Source organism: Alternaria ethzedia, assembly GCF_023757985.1.
Source record: "Alternaria ethzedia strain BMP 0044 chromosome Unknown scaffold_23, whole genome shotgun sequence".
Classification (NCBI taxonomy): Eukaryota; Fungi; Ascomycota; class Dothideomycetes; order Pleosporales; family Pleosporaceae; genus Alternaria; species Alternaria ethzedia.
The window spans coordinates 20106-44904 of record NW_026056216.1 but is presented as its reverse complement, the minus strand read 5'-3'; the positions used below and the strand labels follow the sequence as shown (position 1 = coordinate 44904).

The window sequence follows — 24799 nt, the reverse complement described above, 5'->3', positions numbered from 1 at the left end:
CGACGAAGCGCAGTTGTAGGCCAGACACACCCAAAGCAGCATCTCCGATCCTGAGGTTTCGTTCATGCCGAGCTGTTCCGCCTGAGCGCCTCTCCAGGCGCCGTCTGGTACACGATCTCGGGCGTAGGGGCTCTATGCGCCGACCACCAAAACACATCGACTCAGCGCCTGGTGGAATCTTCCCACGAGTAGGATAATTCAAACTGAACTTACAAACGTTGCGCGTCGCCAAACGATGGATCGCGCAACCCTGCAAGGCCTGAGCGAAATGTCGTTCCTGAACGGCGAGGCTGTGAAACCCTCTGGACGTCAGAACCTGCGACTGAGGCACCGCCGCGCATGAGCTTGGCAAAAGCTTAGCATCTACAGTACCTGTCACATTGCCAGAGGGAGTTTGGCGTCCGCGGTTTGACAGCAAAGAACGGCGCGCAGAGAAGCGATGATTACTTATGTTGGTGTTTGAGCGTGGTCCGTGTTTGAGGCAGGAACGGTTGGTGTGGGGCATTGCTCCCAGCTCCATGGCTTCCGCCATCAGCGTTATTTATTGATTACTTAACAACGGCCAGAGGGACGCGAGCTTCATGCTCCGCCGTCACGTCCGCTGAGCATAGCTCCCCTCTTGCGCATACGCTCCTCGATCATCCTCTTGCTGTAGCCCGTCTTATTTACACTTGAACCAGCACTGAACAGGCTCTCAGCCTTGCCATAAACTGCCTCTGTGTACTCAATGCTCGGCGCTGAGAAATCCATGGTGAACACGCTCACACTAACACCGCCGCCAGCCACGACCCACGTCTCGCCCGGCAGACTTGTATCGCCATTGTACGCAGCATTGATTCCAGCAGCCAAGGGGTCGACGTTGTCCCACGTGAAGAGGCCGCTTGTCTCGTTGTAGACTGCCACGTCTGTGTTGGCCTCGCCTGTGAGCCTGGTCTTGACCACTGGGGGCATGGTGCTGTTAACAAGCTCGGGAATGTTGACGTTGACGCCATAACCCAGAGGCAGCACTTTCTGTCCTTCTGGTGTGTTCTTGATGAACTCATTTACTACCTCGAAGGAGACCTTGGCAGCCAATGCGGCGGGGTCCGAGGCGCTTGTTACATTGAAGTAAGGCACCGCCTTATTACTTGCGCTGGTGGCGATCCCGGGGATAGATCGCGATACAGCAGCGAAAGTCGAGCCTGCGGTGCCACTCAGGAGCATCACGAAGGGACCGAGGTTTGTGCCGTAGTTCGGTCCGGCAACGAAGAGATCGGCTGTCTGATGCCAGTCGGGGTAGTAACGCGGAAGCACATAGTCGAGCGCCACGAACGTACACGCCGCGGGTGTTCCGTCGTAGTACCAGATGTTCTCGTCGTTTGGATCTCTGCCGACTGCTGGCGCACCTGCAGGAATAATGTCGTACTGGGACGCAATCGTGAGGTTTGCTGACTCTGCCCAGATGACGGTGCTGCCCTTGCCCGACTGTTGCTGCGCTGGCGCGACGACGAGCACTTGATGACAGATTAGCAGTGAGTACTTCATGCCAGAGAATATATAATATGGAAGTCTTTACCCTCATGGCCGGCATCAACAAGCAACTTGTATAGTTCCCTCAGATTTCCACTGCCAAATCCATCATCATTACCCATGAGGATCTTGAGCGCATCCGAGGATGAGGCGAGGCCCAGTGCTAACGCAAGGGCGGTTTTCAGAGAAAAGCGCATGTCGACGATTGGCTGTAGAACTAATGTGCAGGTTGTGAAGGACGTGGAAGCAGCGCAACAAGCTTCCTAGCGTCTCATCAACTATTGAGAAGCCACAGCTTATATACACCCTCACAGCCCTAATCCGGTTGAACCGGTACCAAAATCCAGCCACGCCGCATACCCAGCAACTGTACCGAATCCGGCATTCATCTGGGCACCTTGATGATAGTCGCTGCAGGAACAGGAACCGAATCCATGAGCGTGGGAACCTCCGATATCGTGTCGAATTCTCACCTGAGTTGGGCGCGCGCTCTGATTCGGTGTTGATAAAGATACGCGGAACGCCTCACAGTTGGCTAAGACGCGTTGGGAAGGAGGTATGCACGTGTCGGGATAAGATACCAGGATTCATCGGAGTACGGCGATCGCGAAGTACGCTTCGCATACCCATGGCGAAGCAATGTTGGGGAAATACTTTGCAAGACTTCCCCAGTGTTGAAGGGAGAGGATCAACGATGCTGTCTGGGCGGAGGCGGAACCGAGGCTTGTGCACTAACCACCACACCCAACTTCGGAAGCAATACTTTGCATAACTAACTCGCGACGTCTATATCATTTTTAGACACCACTCAGACACTGTAAACCTGGCGGGGCCATTTCGTACTGTTGTATTTAGGGATTGAAGCCTCTACATAAATAGGTTGATCACGCCCGATCGGTCGGCCGAAATAACCATGCCGTAAGGCTGCTCAATCAAGGCCACGTCCATTACACGATCCACATGGCCCTTGAGCAAGTACTGTTGCTGCAACGCGATGGCACCTGACCTTGACGATTTGGCCGGTGGTTTCTTTGCTGAGGTACTTGCCCGGCTATCCCTTGCATTACCCACCTGACCGGCCGGCTGCTGTAATCTCTCCGTAATGACAATAGTATCTGGACTCGGCTGCGATGCGGTATATGCTGGTTTACCTTCGTCAGGCTCTAGACCACTCACCACTGTCGATGATTCTGGCCGATTGGTGTCCCAGTACCGAACTTTCCAGTCGGGGCCTGCTGTGAGAAGGAATGTGTGTTTCGACTCGCCTTTCTCATCGGTCGCCTGTGTGCAGATGGCTAGTGCTCGAACGCCGCGGTCCGCCGTCGAGCTAGCCGTGGGTTCGACGCTGGTTGAGAAGCGACCGAGCATGCCACCAGCTTTCTCCTCGTCCAAGTCGATGAGGGTGGTGCTCTTGGTCCCAGTATCTTTGCACAGTCCCGTACGATAGACTTCTTTGCAGATGTGCTTCTCGAAGTCCCACACAGTGACCTCACCCTGATCGCTGCCACCGCTGATATACAATCGGGTCTTCTTCAACTTGGGGAAGAAGACCTGACGGAGGCGGTGTATCGGCGAAGCACCGTGGAATACCCAAGCCTTGAGACGAAGCTTGAACCGAAGATCCCAGAGATCGAGGACACCATGAGAAGTTCCTAATAGTAGCCAATGCGCTCTCTTATCAACGCAGAAGCACGTAGGGGTACCATGATCCAAAGGATTGCTGAGAGTGTACAGCAGCTCCATTGTCCTCAGATCCAGCGCAATGACCTTTGAGGTATCAGTAGCTAACAAGAGGACCGATCTGTTGTCTCCATTGTAGTGTTCTGACCATACTGCACAGTCGCCCTTAGGGAGTTGATATTCGCGAAGAAGTCGAGGCCGCCCGAACTTGGCACTTCCATCGTGACTCTGGATGTAGTCTACGCGGACCACATGTACGCTACCATCATCACCCGTTGCGACAAACGAGTAAGTCTGTTCCACAAAAACCAGGCTCGTGACCTTGACATCCTCTCCTAGTCTGTAAGTCTGTCGTGATCTCCGGGTAATGTTTCGCTCGAGACGTGACGTATCCCAAATCTTCACAGTCCCGTCATCTGACGCACTGATGAAGAAAGCTTGGTCAGGCGAGACCAAAATGCGCGTTACTGCAGCGGTATGCTCTCCAAAGCTCGCCACCAAGGTGCCTTCTGGTCTCCACGGTATGCCGGCTGGCGACTGATGAGCGTCTTTATACCTGATGGGCTGTCGCCTAATCGGAGATTGTATGCGAGGGCCAAACTCGATCTCATCCGTGGGAAAACGCTCCAGGAGCATGGAATCTAGAAGCTTGAGAATTGCCGGATCGTTGCCTGTATAGTTATGTGCGTTCCTGAACCGAACTCTCATTGGACTCCGGTCATATCGTTCTGTAGCGAGAGGAGAGTTGGGAGGTCGCGATCGAGAGGAGTCTCGAACATGAGTACCGTCGACCTTCCCGAACGCGTTGGCAGATGTGGTGCCGATCTCAGCTAAGGCTTTGTTTTCTCCTTTGCCGAGCAGTCCCAAAGCACTACTACGATGGCGAAGGCTGCTGGATAAATCTGTTGAGCCGACGGAATTGGATGGGGAAAGAGATGGCCGCGTGATCTGCAATGACCTTCTCCGCATGTCTGCCTCGGAAGGTGGTGAGCCAATATTGGAATGTACCTCGTTGGAAGAAGACATTTTCGATCGCAATGGGATCGTGATACCCCTCTCTTCGCGTATCAGTCGCCCAGCTTGACTTTCAAAATGCTCGGCTAGCCCATTAGCCTCTGTAGTTGATGCATCCAGCAGAGCGTCCTTGATCGTTCGAGGTTGAATGTGCTCCTCTGGAGCGCTGGGTTTCCTAGTCTGTTCCATGACCTGACGGACGTCTTCATCAAAGAGCACCGTCTGAGCCTTGATACCAAGGTCATTCAGTACGACAACGCTGTTGAACTTTGTGGTCGGAGCGGCGAGACCATCCGAGCGTCGGCGATTGCTCACTCTCCAAATGAACTCCCGCAGAGCAACAAGCTTGAATTCGTCTTCTGCCGTCATACCGGCGTTGCGGAGTTTTCGTAGCCACAGGTCGTCCTCTTCGTTCTTTGGTAGCCGCTGTAGTATCTTCTGGTCTAGTTCGCGCCCAGAGATTGTGGGTAGACTATCTTCTGATGACCCAAAGGTGAAGGTTTGCTGCTGCCTGGCTGCAACCCAGAATTGACCCTTCTGAGCCTGCAGCGCCCAGTTTGAGGTCATATCTAAGAGCAACCGTGACATTGGTGGCTTTAACGATTCCAAAATCCGTACTTCAGAGAATTCAGAGGGGATGACTTTAAGGTAAGGTCGGATAAGGTTGACCAGAATGCTGTGCGTATCGGCGACTGAAAGGTATCGAGAAGCAGCTGAGATAAACTGTGCAGCTGCCTCTCGAATCCATAGATTAGGATGCATTGTGAGGCGTGCAAGTATATCCACCAGTTCCCATGTCTTGGACCGCTGAAATAGACCAAGCTCTGCCATGGATGAAAGCGCTCTAATGGTCTTTTCCACTACAAACTCTTCTGGATCTGTTAGGGCCTGGACCATGAGCGGTAGAATGTAACCTTCCAAGCTAGCACCGCCAACGAAGACGGCAACGCCGACAATGCCTTCAAAGAAGGCACACTTGAGCATCCAGTCTGGGTCGTTCAGGTACGTATTGAGATGACTAAGAACGACGTCGTTGGCCCGCGGGCTTCCAAAAAAGACACACAAGTCAGAGACAGAACGTAGCATAGCTCGACGGACAGAGGCGTCACTATCGGTAAGGAGGGCTTTCGTGTGTTTCTCGAAGGCCTCTACGAGGATGCGACGATCCGAATCGAACTGGTTCCGGTGGGCGGATGAAGACATGTCATCTTCGGTTTCAGGATCCGCATTCGGCAACGATCCTTCTGCGCGTAGAGCCTGGATCATGTCCAGATACCTAGCTGCAGTGGTTGCCAGAGTACCGATACAAAACGCATACTGCATTCGAACAAGGGGACCAACGTTTGTAGAAGAGTCAGGGAGGTATGCCTCTAGACGGGGTAGGACATATTCCGGGAAGATGTAGGCGTTGATTGGAGAGACAACTTGAACCATGGCGAGTATCTGTGTCAAGGTGCGCAACGCAGCGATCTTGACCTGTTCAGACTTATCGACTAGTAATTGAGCGACGTAGGGAATCACACGGTCCAGCTTTGCTTCATCCGTTAAACGTTCGGAGAATGCCAAGAGTAATTCCAGGCCTCGAACGCGAGCGGAAGATCTTGCTGTTCCTCGCAGACAGGATACAACGATGGTTAGAAAGACCAAGTTGCCGTCATCGATGGCCAGGCTCCGCGCTGGGGAGGCTTGGTGTTGATAATTTGGTATGTTAACGAAGAGCGGAAAGAGCTTGGCATGCGGTTTTGGAGGGGTGAACTCAGGTTTGGTGAGTTCCTTTCCTTCCTCGTTCGATAGTAAGTGTGAAATTTTGTCGTAGTCGCTATATATCTGGTCTATACGCTCATCGGGCTCGCCAAGGTGTTCTGATCCGGTGGTTACTGGCTTGCGCCCTGATGATGGGTCGGTAATGGAGTACATGTACTGTTGCAGAAAGCCGTAAAAGTAAGTCGGGAACACCTTGCCTTTCCAATGTGTCAGGTAGTCTTCGGCAGTCATCCGAGAATTGGGATCCACTTGTATCATGTGTAGTATCAACTCGCGTATGCTACTGTCCTGAATCTTGCTGAGATGAGAATGCTCGGGATTGTATTCGCCTTGTCGGTACTTGAACAGTTGGCTGAGAGAGAAGATGGGGGCTTCCAGGAATAGCTCAGCGATGACACAGCCGACACTGAAGATGTCCATGGCCCAGTTGACATCCCCCTCGCCTTCGGGTTGCTGTCCAGCAGCTAGGAATCTCTCCGGTGCGAGGTAGCAAGTACGTCGTCCGGAAAGGTCAAAATAGAAGGAAAAGTCGGCAGGATTGTCTTCGGGTAGATGTGCTGGCTTGTACGACGATGAGAAGTCTGCGAGATACAGCCAGTTCCAGGACGTGACAAGAACATTTTCGGTCTTGATGTCACCGTGATAGATGTTCCGCGCGTGGCAGTCTCGCACGGCGCAAAGGAGTTGGAAAGATAGCCATTTCTTCTCAATCTCTTCCAAGAATGGACGTGTGCTGCAAGACGTTAGTGTATTAGCTTAGGTAGTGAAGTGATAAGATCTACCTCAGACGATCGTAGAGTGAACTATGAATATACTGGCGTACGAGATAACCACAAGCTGCCGTCTCGATAACGCGGTGGTATGCAACGGCGTTGGGCACATCAGCGAGCACTTTGCGTTCGTCTTGGAACAGTCAGTCGGTCATGCGGATGGAGGGCGATAGCTTTGTTGAACTCACGGAGTAACCTTTTGACATGTTCCTGGAAGTCGAACTGAGCGTAAGGCTTCATCACCACTCGGGCTACAACAAGACCGTCCTTGTGGCGGGCGCGCACGGCTTTCATAAAGCGCGCCGCTCCTAGGGATTTTTCATATTGCAGGTCGGCCAGCTCGGGCACGTCGATGTTGGCCGAGCCAGCCGAAAGCGTAGTGAGGGAGAAGCCCTGACCCATGATGATGGTCGATGTGCGAGCGTGGTTGTGGTGCCAGGGTGTGGAGCTATATCAAGGCGCCGCGACGAACATATTGGAAGGGGCGATGCAGATCTCACGCCGCAGCTGTTGAAGCTGTATTCACTGCTAGATGATGTTGTGTCAGACGAAACCGAACACGCACCTGGGTATTGTCGAGATGTACGTCGGGCGCGTCAGGTGCAGCATCCCAGGTCATCTTTCACCTGTCGCGCTCGCCTCGGCACTAGTTCCGAAGCGGAAAGGTGTCCCGCAGCCCACCCCATGCCGCGCCTGGCAACACGTAATTGTCGTCTCTCTGCGAACACACGACCTGCATGGCGGACACGAAAGAGCACGTCGTCTTCTTCCACCCCGACCTGGGCATCGGCGGGGCGGAGCGCTTGGTCATCGATGCCGCGGTTGGCCTGCAGAACCGCGGGCACAAGGTGACCATCTTCACATCGCACTGCGACCCGGCCCACTGCTTCGATGAGGCGCGCGATGGTAAGCCTCTACTCAGCACCTCGAAACCACGCACCGCTTCTGCCTGGCCTCGCAGCTGAGACCTGACGCGATCCAAAGGAACCCTCGACGTGCGCGTGCGCGGCAACTCCCTCGTCCCCGCCGCCTTGCTCGGCCGCTTCGCCATCCTCTGCGCCATCCTGCGCCAGGTGCACTTGATCCTCCAGATCGCCCTGTTTACCGAAGAGCTCCCCAAGCTCGCGCCTTCCTCGTTCTTCGTCGACCAGCTCAGCGCCGGCATCCCGCTCCTGCGATTTCTCCAGCCACGCCCGCGCGTCATCTTCTACTGCCACTTCCCCGACAAACTACTTGCGAAGAAGGGCGGCCTACTCAAGACGCTGTACCGCGGACCCTTCGATTGGCTGGAGAGCTGGAGCACAGGGTGCAGCGACACCATTGTCGTCAACAGCAACTTCACCAAGAGCATCTTTAGCGAGGCTTTCCCCACCCTGAAACATCGCGAGCCGGGCGTTGTATATCCCTGCGTAGACATCAACCCAGGCGAACCGGTCGAGGAAATCACGCCACTATGGAAGAACAAGAAGGTGCTCCTCAGCATCAACCGCTTCGAGAAGAAGAAGGATGTAGCGCTTGCCATTAGAGCCTTTGCGGGGTTGTCGCCCAAAGAACGCGAGGATGCGCGGCTTGTAATCGCAGGCGGATATGACCCCAGGGTGGCCGAGAACGTGTCTACATACACCGAGCTATGTGAACTCGCAGACTCTCTCAAGCTGAAGCACGCGACTGCTAAGACTGTCATCACCGCCCAGGCCATCCCCGACGACATCTCGGTCCTCTTCCTCCACTCCGTCCCCAATGCATTCAAGGCCACGCTGCTGTCTACCTCGCGCCTCCTCGTATACACCCCACTGCATGAACACTTCGGCATTGTACCACTAGAAGCAATGCTAGTAGGCACACCGGTCCTGGCTGCCAACGAGGGCGGGCCAACCGAGACAGTCATCAGCGGGCAGACGGGCTGGCTGCGAGACGTCACCAAAGTGCAGGACTGGACCGAAGTTATGCGCATTGCGCTCGAAGATGGCGAGGGCGAAGAACGGCTCAGAGAGATGGGCAAGTGGGGTAGGGAAAGAGTCATCGCTGAGTTCTCGAAAGAGAAGCTGGCTGAACGACTAGAAACGGAAATCAAAATTATGAAGTCGAAGAGCATGCGCCCGCCGCTCATGCCGTTCGCTGCTGTCATACTGGCTGTAGGCCTGATGGGCGCTCTGGCTGCGGCGAGCATGGTACTAGCTCTGAAACAGTAGATACATGATCTTCAGAGGAAGAATATCATTACATGTCAACTACGTAAACTACTTCTTCGCGGCCTTGACACTGGGCACTTCGTCGTCCTTCTCAAAGATATCCGGCAAAGGCCCAATGGGCGTAATCTGGAACTTGTTGATCTGCCCATGGCTCTTTGTGTAATGCTTCTTGATGTGTTCAAAGTCTGTGGTTTCTTTGAAAGCGGGGTAGTCCTGTTCCGTTCCTGTCAGTAAGAGTGGCCGACAAGAATCCTCGAAGGAGGGACTGTGAGGCTTAAGGAAAACATACCCAGTACAGATGGCGCATCCACTTGTGAAGGTGCGGGTATCCCGATCTGATATCGCGGATATTGCACTTGAAGTGCTGAACGTACACGGGATCGAAGCGGATGATCGTGGTGAAAAGCCGGACATCGGCTTCCGTTACGTGCGGACTCGACAGTAGGTATGGTGTGGAAGACTGAGCCATGGATTCTTCCAGGCGATCGAGAGACTTGAAAAGCTGCGTCACGGCCTTTGTGTATGCCTCCTCAGTGCTGCGACATCGTTAGTCCATCATACTCGACATCATGTAAGTATTTTCGTGGAACCTACGTAGCGAATCCCGACTTGTAAACACCGTTGTTCACATCGTTGTACACCCAGTCGTTCATGGCCTCGATATCCTTCTGGAAGTCCTTAGGGAATAGATCCACCTTCCTGTACTTCTCCTCGACGAGATCGTCGAATTCGGTGTACAGCATCCTTATAATCTCCGCGCTCTCATTGCTGACAATTTTCTTGGTCTTCTTGTCGTACAGCGTCGGCACCGTGAAGCGGCCCTCGTAGTCTGGGTTCTGCTCAAAGTAGATGTCGCGTAGATGCGTGTATCCTTCGTGAAGCGGATCCGGTGTGGTGTTACCAGAGACCTTCTCATCGGAAGCTGCGAATCGCCAGCCTTTCTCCGCCATGTGCCAGTGGACGCTGTTGTAGGAGATGATGTCCTCGAGGCCCTTTAGGTGGCGCACGATGAGTGTGCGGTGCGCCCAGGGACAGGCGTAGGAGACGTAGAGATGGTAGCGACCTTTCTCTGGTGGAAATTCGGCATCAGGCTTGTTCTGGATCCAGTTCCTGAAGACGGATGTTTGGCGCTTGAACTCGCCGCTCTTGTCACCGGGTTTGACCTTATTCTGTAGTCAGTATGCTGGTGCAAAACCCAATATCCACTGGACCTGTCTGCGAAGCTGGCTAATGACTTCAAGATCTCTTACCCAGTCAAGGATCGATCCCTTTCCATCCTTGCTATCTTGTTGGGGTGCTTTGTCCATGGCTGCGCGACTTGGAGTAGTGGAGAATGACCGTGAATATCTTATTGAGATTGAAGAACACTTTGTGATTGTCCTGAGTCGCAAAGCGCGTGAGAACATAGAATAGCAATATGCACTTCCAGAGATGCGTTGCGGCTATATAGCTGTCATTGAAAGCAAGCAGCTGGACGATGGTGGAGACGTCATAGCTTCGTCTGGTCCCGATTTGGTGGGGCGCGTGTTCCAAGAGTGGACTTTACTCAGCATTGAAAAGCTTGACTAACGTTTGGCGTGACAAAGCGCTTCGCGATGGAATTGCGCCTTACTATGGTATGAGCAATCACAGTGTAGGGTTACCAAGATATTCAGCAAGGCTCGGGATATGGAATAAACAATCACATAGGGAGGAAGACCCGGAATTTGGGGGTATCTAGTGCTTTTGCAATTCCGTCCAAATATGTACATGTGTAGGATGCCGTTCAGGAAATCGTTGCGCCTGAGCCGTTGTAAACGAAGTGACCTTCCCAAATTCTCAATGCTACAAACTCCGAGGACAAAACATTGTTCCATGATGCGATTTAAAGCAGGGCGGCACCAACATTTCCCAACGTCTGCTTCGTCACTTCGTCCCTGACCTGTCCCACCTTCTTCGCCGAGTCGAGAATGGCACCCTCGATGGCCTTGAGCGCTTCCACCAGCTCACGACGCTGATCGCGTGGTGCGCTTCGACTGCCGGTCAATTGCTGAGCCTTCTCTACGGTGCCGGCCTCCATCGTCCGCAGGTGGGTCTCGATCTCGCGAATCTGGCGCTGGTAAACGTCTAGAGTACGGCCGAGCTCATCGGTGCGGCGGTTGAAGTAACCCATGAGGTCGACAGGCTTGGTCGGATCGTCATCGTCCAGAGCACTGGTCGCAGGAGCCTTTGCGCTTGACGCTGTGAGGTTGGCGTTGTTGCGGTAGTGGAACTGCGCCGGTAGTCGCTGATTCTCAATGGCACGGAAGCTGAGGGTCGCGTCGTCGGCATCCTTCTTGACGAGGCTTTTGAGGTGCGCAATGTTGGCGGAATCGTTATCCAGGCCGACTTCAACAGTGGAAAGGAACGTCTCGATGTAGGCCACGTCAGGCGCAATGGTGTCGATCTCTTTCTCGCTGCCAGGGAGGGCCTCGCGAATCTGACTACAGAAGTTGACCTTGCGCTGGATGCCCTCGTCGAACTGCTGGATGATGTTTTGCAGTTCGGGGTGCAGGTCGTTAAAACGCGTGGTTCCTCGTATCGAGTCGAGGGTCATCTGAACGGGCTGCGCGCTTGATGCCATTTGGTTTCCTCCCAGAGTAGAGCCACCGAGCGTATTCGACCTGTTCTGTGTGTTCATGCTGCCACCGAACAAAGTATTCTGCTGCTGGGGCTGAGCTTGCTGTTGAGTCGAACCGAAGAGCGAAGGGGCCGATGTTTGATTTTGCTGAGTGGAGGCGTTGTTCCCGAACAAGGAGGGTGTTGTTGTCTGCTGTGTGGACGAGGCGCTAGGACTTTCAGTTAGCTTGTGTCACCGCGAGCAGCCATGGTCACTTACAACAGTGATGGCTTCGACTGAGCGCCGCCGAAGAGCCCACCAGATTGGGGTGTGCTTTGAGGCTGGCCCTGTGAGTTACCGCCTAATGCGCCGCCGAAGAGGCCTCCGCTCTGTGGTTGTGTTGATTGCGCGGTGGATGAGCCGAAGAGTCCTCCGCTCGCAGGCGCCGTTGTCGCAGGCTTGTTCAGGCTGCCGAAAAGCCCTCCACTTGCAGGCTGCGAAGTCTGAGGCTGAGCTTGGCCACCGAAGAGCGAGCCCGACTGTGCTTGTTGCGGTTGTTGGGCAGACCCAAAGAGCCCGCCGCTGCTCTGGGGCTGGCTGGCCTGCTGGCCTTGGTTTGCATTGTTGCCACTGGTATCGTCAGTCTAATGCATCGAGCAGTCGTAGTTGCTGTGTGGGCTGCATCGCATGCACTCGGAATGGTAGTAGCAGAGGCTGCTACCCAAGAGAGCGCTTGGTACAGAATGTGGGAAGACGTACAAGAGACCACCACCACCGCCAGTATTGATACTCAGCGAGTTTGATCGCCCAAAGCCCGCCATTTTGTTCCCGTCTCCTTCGTTATTCTGCGTCTAACTCGTCGTCTGTTTGCGATCGTTCACGATGGCTTCGCAGGTGCAAAGTCGCGGCGTAGCTCCACTTTCTCAAGCTGAGAGACTTGAGGAGGTTATAGCGAGCGTTGAAGAACACGACGCGTGGAAATGCGCGTGGTTGACAGTGCAGAAGATGGGTCGGTATGTAACGGACAATGCCTGCGTCTGTTTGGCGGCGCGCCAGCAACAGCACAGGCCCAAACGCGTGCAGTCTACTCGGCTAATCATTCCCTCATCCAGCAACTCAAAGAAGCTCACGTTCACTACCAGAGGCTTCGTCACTACAAAAGCCGTATAGCAAGCGGATCCCACACGCGAATTTCGTGGCAACCCAAACACCCGCAAAAAGACGAAACAGAGGCTTGCGCGAGCGCGAGCAATTGTGCAGGCACTAGAAGGAGTTGGATACACAGTAATCCCTTGGGAGGGCTCACTTACTACGGGCGCGCCATTTAGCTGGTGGACCGGAAAGAACGACACCATGGCAGACGAATCCGACGACGATCTCTATGGCGACGAGACAGCCGCGCAGCAGACCAACGAGGCAAAAAAAGAGGATGACAACTCCAGCGGTGATGAGCCAATGGACGAAGAGTCGGGCGATGAAGAAGACAGCGACTCGGTATGCTGCACAAGAAGCCCACAAAGAGCTTGCGCCAGTTCTAACGAAGCTGTAGGATATCGACATCATCATCGAGAAGGCGCCAGCACCCGCCAAACCCACAGCGTAAGCTTCTATTGAGCTCCGAGCCTCAGATTCCCGCCATCACTACAGCTACTAACACGTCCGCCCAGCGCGCAAGCACCCCAAGAATCCAAAGCCATAAAGATCGAAGCACCGCCTGCCTCTTCGACCACGCCCTCGCAACAAGTACCCCCAAAGACCGTTCCCACAACTGGCGGCACTGTCCCTCAACTGTCCGCCTCAGCCCTCTCGGGCACCGCCTTCCCCGCGCAGCGCACCTCGACCATCGATGTCAACGGGAACCCCGTCTACCCTCCACAAGGCAAAGAGATTCTCAGCGTAGACATCGATGCCGATTTAGCGGAAGAGCAGAAGATCTGGCGTCGACCTGGTGAAGACCAGTCGGACTACTTCAACTACGGCTTCGACGAGTTCACTTGGGAGTTGTATCGCCAAAGACAAGTCAGTATGGCCAACACGCTGCAGGGCCAGAAGAACGACATGGCACAAATGCAGGCTATGATGGGTGGCGCGCCGATGCCTGGTATGCCCGGAATGCCTGGCATGGGCGGTGGTCCGCAGGGCAATGGGGGGCCAGGTGGTGCGCCGCCGACAGGCCCGGGAGGAGGAGGCGGCGGTGGTGGCGGCGGCGGTGCTATGGGCCCTGGAGGCATGAACGAACAGCAAATGCAGATGATGATGCAAGAGATGATGCAGCAAGGCATGGATCCCAGTCAGATGGACTTTGCGTCCTTTATGCAGATGGCAGGTCAGGGCATGGGTGGCTTCCCCGGTGGACCTGGAGGTCAGCAAGGCGGAGGTTTCCAGCAGGGTCATCAAGGCGGTGGTGGCAGAGGCGGACGCGGTGGCAGGGGAAGAGGGTGGTAACAGGGAAGCCACCAGGACATGTCTCGTCGGGACGGCAGGATAATGTAGGCTCGAGATACGATGGTACACGGCATCACGGCGTTCTGAGTATATTACTACGATACCATGGGTGGGAAACGCCTTCTGGCGCAAAGCAGTCTGTTTCAATTCTTACAGATCAATCTACTTCCGACTCAAGCGCTTCGGTGCCGTGCTCTGATCACTCTTGTGGTATCACCAGGCCTTCCCATAACCATTGCACGCTCGCGCGTTCTTTCGAAGCCTCGTACAGTGCGTGCAGCATCTTCCCGTGCGTTACTGTGCTTACGTGCCCTGTCTTCTTCATGCACGCGCAGCGCTTTGCACAGTCGTGACATGTGGTACCCATATCGTGCGTGCGTCTTCACTCTCGTCAAGATTCCCGGACAGCACAGCGCCTATGTCTCCATGGGTTCTCCTCCCTCGAGGATATGTGCTGGTATCCGACCTTCCGCAAAGTCCTTCTCCAGCCTCGCCATCTCGGCCAAGCTGCTTGCGTTGAGGATGGCAGCGCGCATGCGCTTCTTCTCTTCGTCGGTGTAGATGCGCTCTTTGCCCGAGTCGGCACCGTTCGCGTACGAGGGGACGACGAAGCCCTTGGACTTGTTGCTCGAAATCTGGGAGAGTTAGTCAGATGAAACTTGAAGACAGTCGTTATACGAACCTGGTTTGCAAGTTCTGTAGGCTCCTCGACAGTTCCGAACAGTTCCTTGGCCTTCTTTCGCTCAATATCCCGCACCTTGCTGAAATCTAGGAAGCGCACAGTCGGACAGCGCCAGATGACCCAATACCGGTAGTTCTATGTGATGTTAGCATGCTGCGCATAATAGCCTCCATCATGCGATCCTGAGCCGGCCTAATCGCAACGAGTGGCTCACCCTGCACCGTTTCCGATCCCCAGGGTCAAGTTTGCTTGCACCATTAGGCTCAAACGTTCATGGCTCAACAAGGTCAGACACATACCTCTTTGCTTGTGACAGGGTTTCCCATCAATGACAGGTATACAAGTTGCTTAAAACCCGCCAGCGGATCCAAGTCGGCCAGCTCTGCGATCCTGTTCTTGGTAAGGACCAGTGTGCGCAGGTTCGGTATGCTCGACGAGAGGTTGGGTTGGATGTTGGAGATGCGGTTTTGCGCAAGGAAGAGCGTTCGGAGACGAGGTTGAAGAGGGAAGTTGCCGAGCTGTGCGATGTCGTTGTCGGTGAGATCTATGGCGTCGTTGTCCTGTCATCTTGTCAATGTGCGATCCATGTTTGGGGCGATGATGCAACTTACTCGCGCTGCTCCCATGTTCTCAATCGCGGAAATCTTGTGACCTAGATTATACGATATTGATATCAACTCAGCTCTCAAGTGTAGCATCTGCTCTTTTCAACGCACCTCGCAGATCGAGTTCACGCTCCGTGAGACAGTTGATGAAGGACAGGGAATTGTTGATGAGGTCTGTTGTTAACCTCATGTTGGCGGTAGTCTGTGGTGTATATTGGGTTTAGAAGGCGTGTTAAGGTATGCGCTGCGAGCCAGGGTATCGTTCAGTATCTTGCGCGGAGTTGCCAAAGTTGGTCGCGTAGCTAGAGCTCCATCTCTTGAAATTCGTAGAGCGCCAAGAACTTCCCCGCTAGCGCCACACTCACTTGCTCGTCGCCTGGGCACGTGCCTACGTCTTCCTCTATAATCTACTAAGGTCGGTTCCTAGGTATGGGAGCACCGCAACTTCATGCTTCAACGACACTTTCTATTCGTCATATCTGTGGGGAAGAACGCAATTGGGCAAAACCATGGCATGTACGAAATCCCAGGAATCAACACCGCTCCAAGCTCTCAGAGAAACAACCCACTCCGTAACAAAAAGCACCTCGACATCGTCTTGTCACAGCTTGAGCCATTCTCCAATATCCGAAGTTGTAAAGCCTGCTTCTGTTACTCATTCGCCGATCCTGTTGCTGTCTACAGTCCCTGAAATTTTCTACCGCTAACACATTAACCATATCTCGATATCACACAAGGCTGGACTACAAAATCAGCAGCCACGTTGCCTGATCTTATCTCTTTGTAAACCGGTGAGGGGACCGTCTTTCTCTATTATCTCACTTTCGATATGCCTTTTAATTCTTCTCATCGATTGGCTATTCCCTGCCGCCCCGTCTGCCATTGGGCCCGTCTCATCCGGTGAACCTGCACGCCATCAAGACCACTCGTGTATGCAGCCTGGTGGTTTGTAAAGTCATGGAACAGGCTGTTTAATAACTCAGTTGGAGTCCTCAAGATTGCGTTTCCTTCTGATCTAGCCTGCCACATTTCGAGTCGATTCAACATGCCGCTATGCTGGTGCGGCGAACGGGCTAGAGGCACTGGAACCCGATGCGCGCGACACCGACACACATACAACTACAACAGTGATTCCACAGATATTAGCAGCGTACATCGTCACATCGGCACCCGCGCTCGTCATCCTCGCGCTCATTTTGCTGACGACATCTACCCACACGCACGGTATGGTCCTGACCAGGCTGTCATACCTCATACAAATCATGGCAATGGCTACATCTCCAGCGCACAAGCGAATGGTCTAGCACATTCGGTTGTCCAAGTTCTTGAGACGTCAAGCGATACCCATGCTGTCGCGATGGCAGAGTTCTCAGTCAACCCATCCGCGGGCACATACACTTTCTCAGCCCGGGCGAATCTTGAACGCGAACAGTGCACTGTCTGTCTTCAATGGTTTCCTAATGGCTACAAGCTGGAATGCCATCAACAGGAGTTCCCGATTGGTTGTGAGGAGTGTAGGATCTGTCTGAGGCGCGACAACATCGCATGGCATGCCGACACCGAAAAACACAACCGATGTTTCGTGAGAGGGTGTGAGAGTGACTACAGAAGGTTTGGGAATTGGAAAAGTCGCTTTGTGGAGAGGCATGTTAAAGATACGCATTATCGGGGCTTTTAGATGTGAAAGGACAGACAAAGTTATCGCTGGGAAGGGCATCGTTGAAGAACACGCTGAGCTTGAGAGGCCACGACTGACCGCGTGGAAAATGGTTTCGGGCTATTTTCGTTAAATGTACTTCACCTGTATGTTCATATGATCGCTGCAGGACTACTTTGATCAGCAATATTGACGCAGCAGTGACACCGGTCCGCGTCAATCCAGGAAAGAACTGGACGCCTTAGAGCCCACATTAACGTCAGGTTACCTACTTTACATTTTATCGTTGTGATGTAGTCCCTATACTATTTTTCTTTTTCTCGTGTAGAGGAGGTCTAGCTTAGGCAATGTAGTGACGGCATTTGCACGAGTTTACATCGTCGGCTCGTCACGTTGGTCGGTTTGTCCTTGCGACCCGATGTCCGACATTCCATAGAGGAGAAGATGAAGTGATGCCGGCGGCTAGGCGGTGTGAGCTGGAGCGGTGGTTTCCGCCCCTACACAACTCAGCTAGCAATATGGTCCAACGGCGTGGGTTGGAGCTGGTGTTGTAATTGACTTGCTTGAACTAATAGAATGTAGCTTGACAACCTCGTGATGGCTATCCGAGTCGAGGCGATGCTACCCAGTACGACAGGCGGTGTGGATCATCTGAGACATGTCGACATTCGGCTCGGGGCCTCTGGTTGCGCCCTAAACGCCCGGTATTACTTCGTTGGATTCGAGAGCGTCAAGATCTCCTAGATCGCCTCACTATGCACCTATATCTACACGGATAGATTCCACGATCGTCACCCGATACCGGCGGGGAATCCAGCAGTAGAAGGAGGCTCGGAACGTCGCGTCACGTTGTTCCGAAGACACCAACATGTGTCGATCTCTTCCCAGCTGGACAAACGACGCGTATCGCGGGAGTCGGACATCATACCACTGTGATGGAAACCGGAAGAATGCTTTGGATATGGAAGCATCTGGTCAAGTATAGATGCATGGAAATAGCAATTGCACTGCATGAGTATGATCGGTACATGAACAGGTGTGAGGCCATCTTGAGATGTCTGAATGTGTTATCAACACCAAGATCCCCCAATGCAAATGCACATACGCGGGCACGGTTACACGATCTCGATAAGAGCCCGTTGATTGTCCAGTAAGGCAGTGTTGACAGAGATTACCGTTTGCTGGGCAATCTCATGTTCCAATGAGAAAGCAAGGCAAGTCCCTTCCGCCCCGACGACAATCACCCGCGGAGGTGGTCCGACGCGGAGCAAGTTGTTGATATCGAAAGTGCGGGTTGGCGTGCGTCAGCCTGTCAAAGCGAGGCGGCGGATTGCACCAGGACGGTTTAGAAAGACGTGCATGCCGTGATCTGGGGTACCCCGGGAGATCCGCAGCCACAGGCGCTGATGGCCGTCGGCGGGCGTGTAGCACTGTGATGACGGAGGACGATGGAGCGCTTTCTCTCGACTGAACCCTATCACCGCGTCGAAGTGGGAGCTGGCCGTCCCACTCGGGGGCCGTGTGATGTCGAGGAATCTTGGGTGGGCCTGTGGTGGAGGGGTGACGTGCAGCGGTGATGTGCGTCGTGAGTCGATCCTTTCACGATAGTAGCAGAAGCCGCTCACCGCCCTTCTATAACTAAGCAGCGGCCGCTCTGCACTAGGCTACGCGCGCTCCCCTCACTAACACGGCCCACGCGACACGCTTCTCTTTGTTGTCGCAGCCCTCATTGCCCCGCATCACCTGTAGCAGTGCAGTGGAATTACTACCTAGAAGACTGCCATGGGTCAACCAGCACGCCGCACTGCTCGAGCCCGCCATAATATCGACGCCTCGCCCTCCCACTCCTAAGACTGGGCGCGCTTCCATGGCGGAATGCGCCCTCTCGACATGATCGGACACCTCTTCAGCAGCCGCAAAGGCTCCAGCGCCGCCCACGCGCCGCCGCCGACGGTGCTCGACTCGGCGACGGAGGAGAGCCACACGCGCCATCTGCTGTACCCCGAGACCAGCACCCTCTACCACCCCGAGGGCCAGCCCTACCCTCTGCACGCCGCGCCCCTGACGCCCGGCAGCGCCCACGACGGGCCTCTGCCGGAGATCGACCTCGACTACCCGCGCGACTGCCGCATCATCATCGCCCAGGATGAGACGCCCCAGATGCCCAAGGCCATCCTGTTCGACTCCAAGCCCGCCCCGCCGCGCGCCGACCCGCCCACCTCGCCCACCTCACCCACAACACGCGCGCGCGCTGCGGGCACAGCAGGGCCAACGTTTGGCGGACAACATGCCCGTCGCTCCTCCCTCGCCACAGAGCCCACGCCGCCGCCGCGCTCGCCCACGGTCGCCGGCTTCACGCGCATACGCACCCGCGGCAGCTCCATCTCCTCCATGCCCAACATCGACGAGCACGCCCAGGTCCAGGCCAAAGCCCAGGCGCGGGCCAAGGAGTCGACCGACCTGGCCAACATCTGCCTCGACTGCATGTTCGGCAACCTCGCCATGAACTACCGCGGCAACTCCAACAAGATCCACATCGTGCCCCTCGACACCAAGCCCGCCGACGCCTCCATACTGAGCACCAGCGTCCAGGATGCGACAAGCTCTCTGGGCCGCGCTGAGGGCCTCCGCCGCCGAAGCCATCTCGCCAAATCCTTCACGCCCGCCAACCTTCCGACCGACATGCCCCGCGCCGACTCGTCCGAAAGCATACCGAAAGAGCCCAAGCGACGGACCATCTTCATCACACGCTTGTTCTCCGTCACCATGCCGGACGAGGAACACGACGACCGCACGCCGACACCGCAGAGCTCACTACCGAAAGGCAATGGGTTCCCCTTTCCGTCCACGAACGTCAAGCCAGGTGCCTCCAAGCCACCGTACCCGTCACACGTGCGAAAGAGCCCCATGTATGCCATCACCATCATCCTCCACCTGCCCATATCGAACACGTCCCCGAGCCTGAGACCCTCGTCCCGGAGTGCCAATACTAGGACTCCTGGACACCTTTCGACCTCTGCCCCGGGACAGGATTCTCTTGGTTCGTCACTGGACTCGGATCGCCGCGCAGGATGGGCCTTCATCGACTCTAATCTGGGCGTCGAATCGCTCCTATCTTCGTCGCTGTGTAGTGACGTCGATGACCGCGTTGATGTCGTAGGACAGCACTGGGATGTCATCATGCGCGCTCTAAGCAGCCTGCAACACGTGGTTCAGGAGCGCATATTGGCTCAGTTCAAGGCGCCCAAATCGCCAGATGGCATGGCCACGCCTGTGGCCCACCACCAGAGGAATCAGCCTTCGCGGACGAGTCTTCGAGACTCCTCTCTACAGGCCAGTCGACGAGCCCTACGATTGCAGCCGAACGCCCTCATGATGGACAAAGAGATACGAGACGCGGCGGAGCTAACCGGCAATCGCGTCGTGAGCGGCATGAGAATCCCCCGCGTAATGACAGGTCAAGGCAAATGGGGTGTGTGGCGCGAAGAGGCCAGATGGCTTGGGCGCTGGGCAGGTCGACGAGAACAGAACTTCTTCTTCTTCAACCTGCTGACTGCTTTCCTCGGTAACCACACTGAATGGCTCAACATCCTGGGCCCCAGGTGGCACCGCAAGCGTCATCGCGAACTACAGAAAGCGACTGCCGGAGAGAATCTAACCATTCCAAGTCGCACTGTCATTGTTTCCCCCGACAAGATGGCTGCTCGTAGACTTATCTTTCTATTGGCGGCTTTTCTACCACCTAACGCGTCTGCCATGGGCGACAACACGTACGCGCGCCCTGGCACCTCGGCGTCCCTGCGAGCTTACTCACAGTCGCCTCCGACCAACATGCCGCCCTCAAGACAGCCATCGCTAAGGAGACAGATCAAGCGAGGACCGAGGGGTAAGCAGAGCATGTCCAATATCCTTCTGCAGCCCCCAAAACCCCAGAGTGTGCATCAGCCGTCTACGCAGGCTCTAGACGAACGTTCCGAGTCGGTCCTGATTGAGACGTCAGAGCCTGTACGACCGCTCGGCCACTCGCGACGTTCCTCTGCACATTCAGTCCGGACCACTCTAGTCGTCCCCTCAATGTCGGAAGGCCCAGTCACGACAGGCAGCACTGTGACCACCTCAACAGCCACCCCACAAGATGCGATGCCTGTCGCTCACTTCACCTTCCCTAGAACAAAGTCGTCGGGCACCATGCCTGATATGAGACCAGAAAGCAGTGACAGTCTGGCGTCCACCAACTTGATCAGCACCCTACAACGGAGCGGTACAGGTCAGACAAGCCTTGCCAGCAACGATTCCAGCAACACCAGTCGCTGGAGTGGCTTCATGAACTTTTGGAGCGGCCGTCGCTCGTCCTCGACCGACCAGAGTGAGTATTTCCAAACAACAGATGATGGCGTGGGCTTTCGTGGGCAAGAACGCCCTCGATCGCAGCTTGAGCACATGGTACAGGAACTCTCTATGGACCGTGTCTTCGAGAGCGATGCCGTCGATTCTCCGTTTGCACCTGACTCCGGCGAAAAAGACACTCTCAGTGTTTACTCTAATGGTGGCACCTCCGGTGTTCCTGCATCTGCAGCGCGGCCGATACCCGAGCGTCAGAAGACTTTTGAAAGTCATTTAAAACTGTCAGTCAATGAAAAGGATGGCGTTATTGATGTCGACCTCCCGCTCCCCGACTTCGACTCCCCTTTGCAGTCTCCAATGCTGGGAGGATTCGGGTCAGCTTCAAGTCAACCGGGCTCCAGCTTTGGCGAGTCATCGGTTCTGTCGACGCCTCACGGAGAGCCAGAACAACCTGTCAACGTTGCTGGGTGGCTGAGTCAATTTCATCCTGACTTTGCTGTTCAGGCTATCAAACCGTATCGCTACCTTGAACGAGACATCAAGCGGGCAATGAGCGCGGAGCCAACACCTTTGAGTACCGTGACTACACCTAGTCTAGAGTCTGGTCCACTTGAACGCTGGATGGATATATGTTCTGCTCTTATCGCTGACACAAGTTCCTTTTCGATCAAGCGCATCAGCTTACGACGCCTTGTCAAGCTGATCCCCACACCTACCTACCAGTCCTCGGCCATGACGCCAGGCGTTACTGGTTTGGCGCCCGGTCACTCGCGTTACGGCAATCCGTATACTTCAGGCAGCGCTGTTCCAATGATGACTGAAGTCCACCTCGCCGAGAAGTTCGATGAGGAAATCATCATGGATTTCGATTCTACCCTCATCGACGGTGTGGACCGTGTACTGGCACAGTCTGGTGAAGTGACTCGTGTCAATTCTGCCCAGTCATCACGATCAAGCAGCAGAAGGGGGCGGCGCGATACACGAGCGGAGTCAGATGCGGTTCCACACGTCGAAGTACCGCATGTCGATTGTAAGAGCGTGCTGTTCGAAGCGTTGGAGGTTGTCGTCAAAGACGTAGCCACTGAGCGCGGAGGTAGACAGCCTTCCAAGGAAGGTGGTCAAATAAAAACGACAAAGACAACCAAGGCCTCTCATCCAAGAACTGAGAACGACTCTTCCTTGAAGGAGGGAATTCGAAGGTGGCTGACAGAGGTCGAATGAACGCGGCAACAGGGTGCCGACTCTCCTACCATGGCGACTTCAGATTTTGCCATCTATGTATTATATCCTTTGGAACTTTGCGTTTTGGTCTTTGCTGCGTTTTAGCGGGCGTTGGAATATTCTCACAGCGAGGTTGCGACCTTTGCTTTCGGCATCCAGGGTGGAGTTTTGCTTTGATCCGATGTGCTGCTGAGGGGATATCATCATATCTAGCAGACATAAGGCGTGGAAACTATGATACCATAAATAGACTGATCAGATCTACTAGTATTTTTACATTTGGTGCATCTGACAAGCATGAATGCCATGGCATGTGCAAGTAACACTTTGTGTGATGTAAAGCTATGTAGTGTTGATTGAGATCTTTGGTTGATGACAACCTCGAAACATCAGTTGTCCTCTCCTGGTATTGACAAGAGATGACTGTCCACGGCTCTCAGATATCGCCCCCAATAACAACATCAAAAACACAGTGCACAACTCCAGGTGCGTACATCTTGACTTTCTCCACATGTTCCACCAGAGCCTTCCTTCTCGTTGCGGCGTCCTTCTTATCCACCAGACCCTGGAATTCCTCTTCTACAACCTTTCGCCTCGTCTCGACATCGTTGACGCCCACATTCTCATGCACATGGATCCATCCTCCAAGCTGCTTATCAAGCATCGCAACCGCAACACCCCAAGAGAGCTTAGACGAAGGCAGTAAGCCTAGATTGACGTGTCGAACAGGAGACTTGGGCGATGGAAGCAACGCGTAGTCCGCCTCAGCACTCTCGTTGCTTGTCTGGAAGACGAGAAGATCCGCTTGGTGGAAGTCGGAATCGTCGACTGCGGGACTTCCACGCAGTCGCGCTATGTCTGTTTCTTGGAGCACTCGACAGGTCCACCCATTCATCTCAGCACCTCTGCGTAGTCCTTCGACACTCCACGGGTTTATCTCCCAACATGCGACTTGCTTGATACCTGTATTCCGTCTATCTCCACTCTTCTTGTAAGAAAACGCGAAGTAGCCGATTCCAGCGTAAAGATCGACGGCTGTTGATGCGACGTTCAGATCATTGACCGAGGGAAGATTCAATATCCTTGCTTTTTCATTGACATTGCCACGGCTGAACATCGTATAGAGCGGCGCCCAGGTCTGCCAAATACCGTTTTGACGCGCAGTTACCCAGAGGGCGTCGGCGAAGTCTGTGGGTGATGGCGAGGCGATGGTTTGTGGTGTCGGTGCAGGTCCGAAGTTGCCGTATAGAGGTGTGAGATTGGTTGGGCTTCGCAGTATATTTTCTTTGTCGGTTGTGGTGGTTGATGATGCTGATGTTGAAGATGTGGATATCGGTATGGGCGCGTTGATGGCGACGTGCGTTGCGCCCACTGATATCGCCATGTCCCGCCATACTGGTATCATGTTGTCGGAGTCGGCTGGATAGGTGGTGATAAGAGTTCGCCATGGCTCGGAGGATAATGAGTTGTGCGGAAGGAGAAGCATGGGCTTGTACACTGAGTATCCATCTGGGAAAGCTGTGACGAGTGCTTCGACCGTGAGTGTGTGCGTTATAGATGCAAGATCCGGGAGTAAGGTGAGCGCGGTTCCTAAAGCCTTATGAAGGGGACTTTGGTGGGCCGCACGCGGCGATGCTGCCGTGCTTGGGACGTGGTGTGAGATGGATATGTCTGTGGAAATTTCGCCCAGTGCGAGATCTTCTGTTATCTTGGACAATAAACCCCCCAGATCCAGGATGTCGTTCGAGCCGTTCATTTGTGCAGGGTACAGGATGGTCGTGGGAATGCGCATCCGCTGTTGCTCAGGTTCCTTAACCTGGTCAAGTTCCGCATTCATGGTAGAAGGATCAACATATTCTCCTCTAACCACATCGAACTGCAGGGCTGGAAACCTGATATGATTGTCGCGATCACCAGGTGCCTCGGCCGCCAAGCTCAAAGTCTCGTTCTCAATGTTTCGGTTTTCGCGCTGAACCCTGTCTCCCAATAATGACTGGTCGACATATTCGCCGCTGGTTGCGTCGAAGTGAAGCCTCGGGAAGCGCGACTGATGTGTAAGGTTTGGTGGTGCCTGCGAGGCTTCTGCTGGTGATGCCGCAGTGTCTTCTCCAGATGAAGATGCCTTTGATAAATCAGCACCTTGACTCGGGCCAGCCGGATCTATGACAGCCTCTGGTGCTCTTTTATGATCCAACTCAGGGATGATCTTGCTGCTCCGATCCAACTGTCCGGCCCGCTCGAGGGCAGACTTTACATTCTTGACATGCTGTTTGGGTACGACAAGAACGATCCTGGAAGTGGAAGTCTCCATACTTCCTAAAAGTTAAGATGAGCGATG

General features: G+C 54.5%; 9 protein-coding genes across 9 annotated transcripts; 3 read left to right on the top strand and 6 right to left on the bottom strand.

The window, feature by feature from the left end:
• Positions 1 to 579: 579 nt before the first annotated feature.
• On the bottom strand, positions 580 to 1706 carry J4E87_007848 (uncharacterized protein; the record flags this gene model as incomplete). Its single annotated transcript, XM_049379441.1, has 2 exons — positions 580 to 1493; positions 1556 to 1706. The coding sequence occupies 2 exons, from the start codon at positions 1704 to 1706 to the stop codon at positions 580 to 582; spliced, it is 1065 nt and encodes a 354-aa protein (XP_049230669.1).
• Positions 1707 to 2376: 670 nt separating this feature from the next.
• On the bottom strand, positions 2377 to 7139 carry J4E87_007847 (uncharacterized protein; the record flags this gene model as incomplete). The annotated part of the gene is made up of 3 exons (XM_049379440.1): positions 2377 to 6700; positions 6750 to 6870; positions 6926 to 7139. The coding sequence occupies 3 exons, from the start codon at positions 7137 to 7139 to the stop codon at positions 2377 to 2379; spliced, it is 4659 nt and encodes a 1552-aa protein (XP_049230668.1).
• Positions 7140 to 7474: 335 nt separating this feature from the next.
• ALG2 (Alpha-1,3-mannosyltransferase-like protein) lies at positions 7475 to 8929 on the top strand (the record flags this gene model as incomplete). Its single annotated transcript, XM_049379439.1, has 2 exons — positions 7475 to 7643; positions 7722 to 8929. 2 exons carry the CDS (start codon positions 7475 to 7477, stop codon positions 8927 to 8929), a joined length of 1377 nt encoding a protein of 458 aa, XP_049230667.1.
• A 48-nt stretch (positions 8930 to 8977) lies between these two features.
• Positions 8978 to 10236, bottom strand: J4E87_007845 (uncharacterized protein; the record flags this gene model as incomplete). The annotated part of the gene is made up of 4 exons (XM_049379438.1): positions 8978 to 9142; positions 9219 to 9465; positions 9524 to 10098; positions 10180 to 10236. 4 exons carry the CDS (start codon positions 10234 to 10236, stop codon positions 8978 to 8980), a joined length of 1044 nt encoding a protein of 347 aa, XP_049230666.1.
• Positions 10237 to 10793: 557 nt separating this feature from the next.
• On the bottom strand, positions 10794 to 12328 carry J4E87_007844 (uncharacterized protein; the record flags this gene model as incomplete). The annotated part of the gene is made up of 3 exons (XM_049379437.1): positions 10794 to 11736; positions 11787 to 12137; positions 12267 to 12328. The coding sequence occupies 3 exons, from the start codon at positions 12326 to 12328 to the stop codon at positions 10794 to 10796; spliced, it is 1356 nt and encodes a 451-aa protein (XP_049230665.1).
• Positions 12329 to 12860: 532 nt separating this feature from the next.
• Positions 12861 to 13952, top strand: J4E87_007843 (uncharacterized protein; the record flags this gene model as incomplete). The annotated part of the gene is made up of 3 exons (XM_049379436.1): positions 12861 to 13001; positions 13057 to 13106; positions 13175 to 13952. The coding sequence occupies 3 exons, from the start codon at positions 12861 to 12863 to the stop codon at positions 13950 to 13952; spliced, it is 969 nt and encodes a 322-aa protein (XP_049230664.1).
• A 416-nt stretch (positions 13953 to 14368) lies between these two features.
• J4E87_007842 (uncharacterized protein) lies at positions 14369 to 15429 on the bottom strand (the record flags this gene model as incomplete). Its single annotated transcript, XM_049379435.1, has 5 exons — positions 14369 to 14587; positions 14635 to 14769; positions 14934 to 15194; positions 15246 to 15286; positions 15351 to 15429. The coding sequence occupies 5 exons, from the start codon at positions 15427 to 15429 to the stop codon at positions 14369 to 14371; spliced, it is 735 nt and encodes a 244-aa protein (XP_049230663.1).
• Positions 15430 to 18786: 3357 nt separating this feature from the next.
• Positions 18787 to 22461, top strand: J4E87_007841 (uncharacterized protein; the record flags this gene model as incomplete). Its single annotated transcript, XM_049379434.1, has 1 exon — positions 18787 to 22461. The coding sequence occupies one exon, from the start codon at positions 18787 to 18789 to the stop codon at positions 22459 to 22461; it is 3675 nt and encodes a 1224-aa protein (XP_049230662.1).
• Positions 22462 to 22897: 436 nt separating this feature from the next.
• On the bottom strand, positions 22898 to 24772 carry J4E87_007840 (uncharacterized protein; the record flags this gene model as incomplete). The annotated part of the gene is made up of 1 exon (XM_049379433.1): positions 22898 to 24772. One exon carries the CDS (start codon positions 24770 to 24772, stop codon positions 22898 to 22900), a length of 1875 nt encoding a protein of 624 aa, XP_049230661.1.
• Positions 24773 to 24799: the final 27 nt, after the last annotated feature.